This window comes from Arachis duranensis, chromosome 10, assembly GCF_000817695.3.
Source record: "Arachis duranensis cultivar V14167 chromosome 10, aradu.V14167.gnm2.J7QH, whole genome shotgun sequence".
NCBI classification, from domain to species: domain Eukaryota; kingdom Viridiplantae; phylum Streptophyta; class Magnoliopsida; order Fabales; family Fabaceae; genus Arachis; species Arachis duranensis.
In genome coordinates this window covers 92,133,116-92,143,784 of record NC_029781.3, presented here as the reverse complement: position 1 = coordinate 92,143,784, position 10,669 = coordinate 92,133,116, and the positions used below count along the sequence as shown (strand labels likewise).

At 32.0% G+C, this 10,669-nt stretch overlaps 1 protein-coding gene across 4 annotated transcripts; it reads left to right on the top strand.

The window, feature by feature from the left end:
• The first annotated feature begins 1,512 nt into the window (after window positions 1-1,512).
• On the top strand, window positions 1,513-7,786 carry LOC107470939 (uncharacterized). 4 transcript variants are annotated; one of them, XR_001588537.3, is made up of 16 exons: window positions 1,513-1,924; window positions 2,423-2,550; window positions 2,734-2,805; window positions 2,884-2,997; window positions 3,687-3,755; window positions 3,854-3,910; window positions 4,798-4,851; window positions 4,931-4,993; window positions 5,149-5,211; window positions 5,457-5,621; window positions 5,692-5,847; window positions 6,433-6,513; window positions 6,603-6,664; window positions 6,869-6,969; window positions 7,257-7,313; window positions 7,481-7,786. XR_001588537.3 is itself a non-coding variant. In XM_016090360.3 (15 exons), the coding sequence occupies exons 1-14, from the start codon at window positions 1,732-1,734 to the stop codon at window positions 6,957-6,959; spliced, it is 1,368 nt and encodes a 455-aa protein (XP_015945846.1). In that variant the 5' UTR covers window positions 1,514-1,731; the 3' UTR covers window positions 6,960-6,969; window positions 7,481-7,786. The 4 variants fall into 4 exon arrangements, 2 of the variants coding, with proteins under 2 accessions (XP_015945846.1, XP_015945845.1); XR_001588536.3 differs by having other exon boundaries at window positions 1,514-1,924; window positions 6,869-7,002; XM_016090360.3 differs by lacking the exon at window positions 7,257-7,313 and having other exon boundaries at window positions 1,514-1,924.
• The last annotated feature ends 2,883 nt before the right edge of the window (window positions 7,787-10,669 follow it).

Sequence of the window (10,669 nt, the reverse complement as noted above, 5' to 3'; positions counted from 1 at the left end):
TTCATTGTCTCCTGATTCTTGCAAGGCTCTGCCTCCGAATAGATAAAAGAAGAGATGATTGAAGAAGAGACCACAAACTGAAAAACGACACAAACATAGTGGCTAACCTTATTCGGAGACTAATCTTGTTCGCGGTGGGATTGATGATAATGAGGTTGTGGTGATTTTGGCGGCGGCAATAAGGCAGGGGCTTCTGCTAGGGCTCTTCGGTGATGGTATATTTGTGTTTGACAAGGAAAGGAGATGAGAAGAACTGAAGAAACACAAATGGCAAAGTTGGAATTATTAATTTGGATTGGGGTATTTTTCAAAGAAAATGTTAGATAAATTTCAGTTTTCGTTTCCAAAATTTTTTGTCTCTTATGTCCCTATTTTTTGAAGGTATTGAAAGGATTGAAATTGTATTCTGAAATTTAAATTTTAGTTCTAGTCCTAGACCAACAAACATAATATCAAATTTTAGTCTCTCAATTTTAGTCCTAGTAACACAAAACAAACGCTAACTTATAGGTTACTAAAAAAAATTATTAGTACAAAAAAAAATTATTGTTAATATTAAGAAGAATAATACTACATGACCAATAATAATTTATAGTCATATTTATAGACGTTTTACACATAAAAATATATATATTTTGTACATATATTTATTAGAATTTTATATACATAAATTAATATAATTTACACCAATATTTTACAAAATTTATACATATAAATTAATAAAATTTATTTAATAAAAGTAATTTAATATTTATACTAATAAAATAATAATAAAAAATATTAAAAATTCCTGACTCAAAGTTTCTGTGTTAAGAATAAAAAAGAAAGTTATTATTGGGGATCTGCAGATTTTGTGTGCCCCTCGCTTGCCACATGTTTTGAGTGCACTTTATTTTATTTTCTTTTCTCAAAGATGGGATTCCCTTCCAAAAGACACACGGCCTCCTCAAATCCTCCTAGTCCAGCCACATATGTTTCTTTTCTTAATATTAAACTCCCCCTTTTTTGGTTAAGCAGTTAATACTTATTATCTTCTTAGAGTAAGCTTGTAGCAAGGGGAAAAAAGACACATCTAATTTAATATGGATTTACTTTCTATTATCATCTGTTTAGAGATTAAACACTATTTAATATAATTAATCAGATATAATATTTCTTATACAATACAATATTATGAATATCTTCTATAACATCAACCAATATTTCATAATAATAAATAATTTTATTAATATGATAAACAAATACTTTGATCTTCCAAGTATTAGAAATGATAAAAATATTGTTGAGAATATTTAAAAAAATTAGATACCAAGAAAGAAATTTATATATATGTAAAAAGGAACTTATTTTAGAGATTTTTTACAGGTTATATAAATTTATTATTATTATTATTATTGATACTTAGTAGTAGTACTGTAAATAGGAGTAGCATATCAATTTATTAAAAAATAAAAAAGGTAAAAATTAAATTGAGTTTCATTGGGTGCTTCGCCTAGCTTAGAAAGAAAGAAGGATGATTAATAACTGAGCCGCACCGTTACTTAAATATCTATCAATCTTCTTCATCACAAACCAGAGAAACAGAAACACACTTACAAGTATATTATTCATTGTTCTTCTCTGGTTTCTATTTTTTATTTTGTTTTCTTTTATTTTGTTTTTCAGTTGTGGCGCTGTGAATAATTACGCTTTGTTGTTTTGTTGGCGGCAAAGCAAATCATCGTGTTCTTCATGGCGCCTCTTAAGAACTTCTTCTTTCTCTTCTTCTTCCTCGCTTTCTCTGTAACCCTAATTTCCTCTATCGTTAACGCCGATGCCGCCTCCGCCGACGATGTTTCCGTCGATGGAGGTGCCGCCGCTGCCGCTGCCGCTGCCGCTGCTGCTGCTCAACTGGATCAACTGAACTCCAAGATCCAACACCTAGGTTTGTTCTTCTCTTCTCTTCTCTCTATTTACTTACTATTTTTGTTATGATTCTGATTTGATGATTAATTAGTTGATTAATTAATTAAACAATTACTGAAATGGATTAATTAATTAGTTGATTTCCTTTCGGTTTCGTTGATTTTAAGCTTGGTATTTGGTAGTTACGCCGTTCGGTTACTCAGAGCTTGTGATCAGTTTTTTATTTCTATATTATTAGGACAGTGATGTGAGTGAGGCGTTGTGTTTGTCGCGTTCTGATTTTTGTTTAGTTATCATTTCTTAATAATTTAGTTAGAATTACTGAAAGGAAATAAAATTTTTTGTGTTTTGAGAAGCGATTTATGGATTTTGTTGATGCTTGATGTCCGAGCAAGTTGCCATTTTCCGTAGTTTTTATGAAGAGATAATTTTAAAAGCAGATTTGGTTATATATATTTATTTTTCTTAATACTTTTTTGATGGCCAATACATGTGGTGCCTAATTTTTGTTTTGAAGAATCGAAAATCAGTGAAAAATCCCATGAATTGAAGAAGAAGGATGAGATAATTGCAGAAAAGGAAAAAGTTATCCAAGAAAGACTGAGCACCATTGAGTCCCTGCAGAATGAGGTTGCTTCTCTCCAGGTGAGGTGTTTAGGACTATAGATTTTTGTGGTAATAATTTGCTCGTGTTCCTTAGTTTTCATTTTTAATTAATAGGTGAAAAATTGTTAGTTATATTTCATACTTAATAATTTAATATAATTCATGGAGCATTTTGACTTATTTTTATATTAAAACTAACTCCAAATTAATATTTCTTCTCAGAAAAAAGGTTCATTGGACGTTGAGGAGCAGGTTGGGAAGGCTCATGCCCGTGCTGGTGAACTGCAAAATCAGGTTATGCATGAATGAGCTGGAGAATTTGTCACGTATATGATTATAGTTCTTGAGCTTACTCTGAAATTCTCAATTCAGGTGGACAAACTTAAAAGTGAATTGGAGACAAAAAACAAGGAGAAGCTGACATGGGAAACCAAGATAGCCGAGGCTGAGAAAACAATTCGTCAGTTGGACTCAAAATTAGCAAATGTAAGTTCTACATTTGGCCAGATGGTATATACTTTGCTTTTACATCCCAACCAAACATTATAATTTACTCTTTTCGAAGTACTTTTCCTCATTCATTACTCTGCATTTCACTACATTGGGTTTGTAGGAAACAAGTTAATCTTTTTGAGGAATAGATCGTTCCCCCTTTAATATCCAATGTGTAAGGGTGGCCTAGCATCCAATTCTTCCATCATTGGGATGGGGGCGAGTAGATTTGTGCTCCATGTCATTTACAAATTAATCTTCATCTTCTGCATTGTCAGTTGGCTTTGAATGATTCTACATTCCTAGTATTAAATTAAATGGAAGACTAAAGGTTATCAATCATCATGCAATGTTAAATTTCCATTATGCAATAGCGCTATGGCGACGATATAGTGGATATTTGACAACCTTGAGAGGAGGTCAAGGTATCAATAGTGCATTGCAACTTTTCATGTTTTGCTAAATTTCCGCTACGTAATAATGCTATGTCACTAATATATCGGATATTTGACAACTATTGTAAGAAATAATTATTAAAGCTCTGGAATCCAACCACTTGCACATATGTGTCATGATGATTTGCTCTGTATTTCCAGCAGTTGTGTCCTGTACTCATGTCAGTTTAATTTAATAATAATAACAATTTTTTATGATGATATATGGTGACCTGGGTTGTGCCGCAGTTTCAAAAGACAACTGAGGAACAGAAGACCAAAATTCGTAAAACCGAACGCGCTCTTAAAGTTGCTGAGGTATATGAATACATAGTTGGTCTTGTTATGTTGTTGAAGATTGTTGATGATTTTGACTTTGATGAAGTCTTGTTTTTCCCTCGAATATTATTGTTTAGGAAGAGATGATGAAGGCAAAGTTTGAGGCAACTTCAAAAGCAAGAGAACTAACAGAGGTAAAACCTCGGTTGACAACAATCTCTGCCGTCTTTCTTCCTTGTGTTCAAACCATGTTATATTTCTTACATGTGTATAAACTGTGCCTGTTAGTTAAAACCTCCAAATTAATCCATGCCAAGTTGCCAATTATCAGTTGTTCTGTTGATCTGATATTGAGGTTGTTTTAATTCATTGTGCAATTTTTGTTTTTTGTTAAATTAAATGAAGAAAACCTTGTAGAAGTGGAAGTCTGAATAAGTTCATCTAGTTTAGGTAAAATGTCAGGGCTGTCTTTTGAAATGTCGACGTCAGGAGGACAAATGCTGGAAATAAATATTTACTGATCGAATTCTCTGTTTAGTCTGCTTTTACGCTTATTTTGTGTGATAAAAAATGGCTTGGTATCCACTATCCAAGAGCTGTAAGTGTTTTGATCGTTTTTGAAGTGTTTGAAAGGGAGTATAATAACACCTCGAAATATACTGATTGATTGTAATATGACCAGATAATGAAAATCATATACTTGGGCCTAGACCAAGAGTTGTTTTGGGAGATTGAGATTTATGACTTGTGAAAAAGGAATAATTGGTAGAGGATTTCTATCCAATTAAGTGGAAATTCTTCTACCACAGTTCTTGTTTCTTTTTTTTTTCTTTCTTGGCTTTTTCCCTCTATTTTCATGACACTAGTATAAGGAATTTCCAGGTCTAAATTTTAAAATAGTTAAATAAAAAAACTGGTTTGAAACATTGTACTTAGTTGAATGAGATTTTACATGGTTATGTAAGCATCAACTGCCTACAACTGTAGTGCTATGAGAGTTGATAAAGTATTTCAATATGCTATGAAATTTAGATAATATTGGTTATGTGTTTATTTATGCATACTGATGCTGATGAATCAGGTCCATAGTGCTTGGCTTCCACCTTGGCTTGCTGCACACTATGTCCAAACTAGGGTGAGTTCATATTGTGTGCTTTATGATTTAAATAATACAGCCTTCTTTAGAAGTAATGAGAATTTTGTTTTTCTGTTAGTCATTGGTTCAAACTCATTGGGATAAACATGGGAAACCTACTTGGGAGGTGATTACTCAAAAGGTACTACTTTGTTTTCTAGTTTTATCACACTTTCTTGTCTGGTACCTCTTATGATAATTTAGTTTACCCAACTGGCTTTTTTCTTTTTAATTTTTTGGCCACTAGAAACAGAGATCCTACTGGCTTCATTTTGACATCTTCCCTGTTCATTCTAGGCTAAAGAGAAAAAGGAACAAGCCGGGAAATGGGCTGAACCTCATGTGGAAACAATCACAACTGTAAGTAGTCTGCACTGCCTGGAGATACTTGTCATTGTATGGATTAAGTGCAGCAGCACTTTTAAGTGGTGTATAACTTCAACTGCTGTGCCCTATGGCTAAAGATGAATATATTGATCTGTTTGTTTTTGTTCCTCTGGTAGTTTGAGATCCATTGCCTTTCCTTGTTTTTTGTTGTTACTTTGGTAAATAATCAAGCAAATTTAATTATATTATTTCTCACTTGTCTTGGTTTTCACATGAAGAAATGGATCCCGGCTGTTAAGGAACACTGGTCTGTGGTGAAAACGAATGCCGAACCTCATGTGCAATTATTTACTACAAAAACTACTGAAATTTATGAGGCATCAAAGAATGCAATTGCTCCTCATGCAAGCAAGGCGAAAGAATTTGTAGATCCTTATTATCAGGTAGGTCTTAATTTTTGGTTTTGTTTGCTCTGTTGTATTGTTTCTGAAAATACTCTTTACTGGTTGACAGGAAGCTAAAAGGCTGAGCAAGCCATACATTGATCAGGTTGCTGTTGCTGCGAAGCCTCATGTTGATAAAGCACAAGAGGTTTTGAAGCCCTATACAAAACATGTTGTTCATGCTTATGGCAGGTTCATGGACTCTGCCACTACATATCATAGCCAGGTTTCATGCCTTTTCGCATCTGATGACATTTGTTTATTTTAACTGTTGAGTATTGCTGTTATAGATGATTCTGTTGTTTTTCACATGTGTAAAGAGCAATACATGTAGTTATAGCTGCTCACTTCTACAATCAGGCTTAGGCCATCCTGTTAAAAAATAATAACAATGAAAGCCAAGTTGCATCATCAGCAGATTTAGGTTATTCATTCTGGTTGTGGTGTGACCATCTGTCACAATATGCCCCTTCTTGAATACTACACTATAATAACCTTTTCTGAGTTCAGAGACCATAACATGACATCGTATTAATGTTAGTGTAAGCAGATTTGATGAAAACTGTCTCAAGCTCCTATTTGTTTGTTGCAATGCTATATGTAAAAATTTGGAGTTTAGTTCCCTGAGTCTCTACTGTCCATATTAGTCTTCGTGCCTAGAGCAACATTGCTTTGATTGCTACACAATTAATGAGATCTATTCACCTTTTTTGGGCAAATTGCAGAATAATGAAATACTGAAAGTAGTCATTGTATAAGTTTGATAACATGTATATTGCTTTTCTGAGTGTTATTTTCTTCTGCTGTCAAGGTCCAAGCAACTGTCCAGGAGACACTGAAAAAGCACGAGCTTACTAAGCCTCTTGCTACTAAAGAATTGGAATGGTTTGCGGTATGCATCAACTGATTGTGTCCTGACCAATTTCGATGACAGTGACTTATTTGATTTTGTGGTTTGACAAAAACTCTGTTAACTTGCAGGCCTCTGCTCTTTTGGCCTTGCCTGTTATTTTACTGGCTAGAGTTTTATCTGCCACTTTCTGGTCAGTTTTGAATGTCCTGAAGATCATATACTGATTTAATTTTTGTTAATCGCTTGATATGTGTGTTCTCTTGATATTTGGATTTGTATTTGTCTTTGTTTGAAGTTTATTAATTCTGAGTGGTTGAACATGTAAAGAAGTTTTACACTAAGAAAAATGACAAGAATTGGAAGTTGTGGTTACTAATTCGTTTCTCTGCTTCAGCAAAAAAGCCAAAAAGCCTGCTCGAAGTGGAAACACTCAGAGTGCTCGACGTAAAGCTAAACGAGGGCATCCAGATCAGCCCGACAAGTAGATAACACAATGTTCGTTCCTACTTTTTTTTGGGACAGATTTAGGTATTTTTTTTCTATTATATTTTGAAGATTATATTGTGTCTTTGCATGATAAAAAGCAAGCATTGATATTTCATCGATTTCCTAAGTTATTTATTGTGTGTCTCTGGTTCTGGTATGATTTGCTTTGCATCTCTGAAATAGAATTAATTAATTCCATGGTCATCCTAGATTGTCTCTAGTTTGTAGTTGGTGTTGTGCTATATTTGATAGACTAGGTGAATAAGTTTGATTTATCATCATCTTATGCTATTCAGGGAAATGGAGTCATGTGGATGTTAATTGAAACATGTTTCTTACAGACTGTCATAATTGTAAGTAGGAAACTATGACTTTGCTACTGCAAAGCACCATCTTAATTGGCTAACAAGGGTAACAGATATACTGTATATTATGGAGTTGCACTTCTCTGTCTTTTTTATTTCTTGTTTTGCTAGCCATAGCTAAATATAATGCATAAAAAGAGTTTCTTTTCTTGCAGATTGTTTTTACCTGTTCACATGGACTTATCTTGGGGGCCAGATATTTTACCTGTTCCATTTTATGTGGGCTTTGAATATTTTAGCTTTTTGTTTCTCATTGAGGGATCTTCAGAAGGTTAGAGTTGGGCATACGATGTGCTTAGGCATTCATGTATTATGGCTGTGTTATATTTGTTATTTCACCCCTTCCCCCATTTTGTTCGGAGAAAAATCTTCATATATTTCACAATCATGTATGTTTATTGAGGTTGCTTTTAGAACTAGAAGTTGAAAGAAACTAATTCATGGGTTATTCTTCACTATCACTTCATGTTTTCCTTTTCACAAATTATTCTGTAATGGAAAAGAAAACCTTTCATGTATGCACTTGAATATCTGCTTATATTTGATTAATGATATGCTTAGAAACTACTAAGTTTTAAGCTCTAGCCTCTAAACCCCCCATTAAGGTTTCTTATTGGGTCGCACGCTATGAAACACTAGTTTGTATATTCGTTCATTAGAAGGTAAAATCATGTTTTAGTAGTCATCAAATAATTTAATCTGGTTCGGAATAGCTTGCGGTACATAGGAGTCGAGTAATCGAGATTGCTTTAGATAATGAATGCTTATTGGAATATTGGCTGCTATCATTTGTTTGTGTTTACAAAACACACTGTTGGCCATGATTACAATTTTCTTGGACAATGTTTTAACCCTTTTCTCTCTTGGGGCAGGAACCATTTACCACTATAGGAAAAATCCATAAGCCAAATTATCTAATGTGCTGTCCTTTCTCATTTGTCACGATTAGAATAAATTTCTTGATCCAATTATCTAGTGAAATTATGCGTGACGATTTGGAATTTTGTTAGAAATCTTCTTGCTAGTTGTCTGTTTTCTTTGGGAAAATGGAAGATTTTTTCGGTTTTGGCTTTCTGAAAATATACATTCATGAGTATGTACATAAGAATATAAGATATTATTGCTATACTTCGCAGCTCACGAATTTATTATAATCTTAAAATGGAAAAGGTAAAATACGAATTTCAAAATATATTCAAAGAAAAGAGGTATGTGCCAATTTACAAATCAGCAGTAAACGTCATATGTAAAAAATATCCTCGAACAGGGTAAACATAATTTTCTTATCAAGTACTAAATGTATTTAGAATTACGTAATTATTTATTATAGTTTATACTTTACAAATGATGCTATTTAAATAAAATATGAATGAAATTTATTTCTTTCGTTAACTTAAACTAGTGTACAGTTAGATTTATCATGTAAAACTAATAATACAGGAGTGAACAATTATCATTAAAATATTATATATAAAAAAGTTTGGGAAATAACAAAAAATAGCTTAGAACAATCTAAAGTTAGCTTATTTTTGCATTCATTATTACTTATCTTATTTTGTATTTTTTAATAGTGTTAAAATAATTAAATAATATTAAATATATAATTATAAAAGTTATATACATAAAATTATAATGTTAAATTAAATAAAATAATTTTAGATTATGATCTCCTGATATCGTATAATGGTGGTTATACATTTTTTCTATGCTTTTGGAGATTTCAATTTCTTTTCCTATATAGATTAGGCCGTTAGGGAAAATTTTGTATGTTTTTGACACACAATTAGTCAATTAGTGTCTATTCTAAAAAGTAAAAACAATCAGAGACATTTTTTTTTGTGCAGGAGAATGGGCCGGGTAACAACCCCACCCACAACAACAACAACAACAACATATGCTACAATATATGCAACTACATCAGGTACAATCAAGAGTTTGATTCTATATATGTTTTTGTTCGTATTCACAGACATTAAATGAGTTCACTGTGGAAGATGTGCTCATTAAGAAGGACCCAAAAGGATAAGGGCGTAGACAAAATGGGCCATATGCAAAACTTTGTTGGGCTGAACCATTAAGAGAGCCTATAAAAACTTAGAATATACAGCCAATTGATTTCTGGGCCTTTCTCTAAGTGTGGTGAAGAACTCTTTCACGGTTTGTTTACTGTTTGGTATCGAGTTAAAATTTAGAGAAATGACAGGAGTAATATATCGTTATATTTTCCTTTACTAATATAATTTTTTTTAATGGACTTTGGTTAGTTAAGTGATTAGTTCATTTGTCTTCATTTAAAAATCCATTGATCAATAATAAATTCTTAAATATAATTTCGATCAGTGATGGATTAATTTTTGATATCCTAAGTAAAGATACCTCAAAAAATAAAGCTTTTTTAAGTATTAATAAAATTTTCAATCTTTTAATACCAAAAGAGGATTGCTTAACACTCTTGATAATACTTCTCTAAAGTTTAAAGGAAATTGTACGGGGAAAAGGATGATGCAACTAAAATAACAAATCATAGTAGGTAACAGGACTGGAAGTGAGTCAAGTTAGCTCATGAGTTAGCTCAAGTTCGATTTGTTAATAGCTGAATAAGTTGAACTCGTGAACTGATGAGACGAGCTTAAGCTTAGAATTGAGCTTATAAATTAAATGAGTCGAACTTGAATTTGGATAAGTAGTTCAACTCATTAGTTTGTGAGCTGACTCGATTATATATATATGCATTTAATCTATATTTTTAATGTTATATATATAAATATATAGAATTATAAATTATGTTCTTATTATTTAAGCTAACTCATGAGTTTTCAATGAGCCAAACTTGAGTTTAAAAAATAGTCTCGATTATTAATGAGATGAATTGTAAGTCAAACTCAATTTTCTTAAGTCGAATTTGAGTTTGTTTTATCTCAACTCACTTCTAACCTTAGTAAGTAGTTATCATATACAATGTATTTAGATATTTTACACAATTTGGTATTTTCTTCAAAATAGTATAAAGGTATTTTCTAATATTAGTCTTTATAAATTATAAAATTAAAGAATTACTAATGGGGGTATCTTCATATCTTGTTAAATTAAAGAGTTAGTTAACATTAGGATAGACATCTATTCCTACTGAGCGCATAAATATGTTGTTTCATTTGGCATTTTTATTGGACTTTCAAAGTATTAGTATTAACTTATTTGTTCGTTTAAATAAATGTTAATATTTAATTTTTTTCAAAGTAATAGTTAACAATGTTATTTACGTTATACGGCCAAGCAAGCTAAGACTGTGATTCTTTCGAAATAAGTTTAATTGATGATACATTGATACATATTTATTATATATA

What these genes read in the sequence shown, in the direction of transcription:
- LOC107470939 (XM_016090360.3), top strand. Translation starts at nt 1,732, where the DNA reads ATGGCGCCTCTTAAGAACTTCTTCTTTCTCTTCTTCTTCCTCGCTTTC. An exon ending in GGGAGGTGATTACTCAAAAG is followed by an intron (nt 4,994 to 5,148) that starts GTACTACTTTGT and finishes TGTTCATTCTAG; the next exon opens with GCTAAAGAGAAAAAGGAACA. An exon ending in CCACTACATATCATAGCCAG is followed by an intron (nt 5,848 to 6,432) that starts GTTTCATGCCTT and finishes TCTGCTGTCAAG; the next exon opens with GTCCAAGCAACTGTCCAGGA.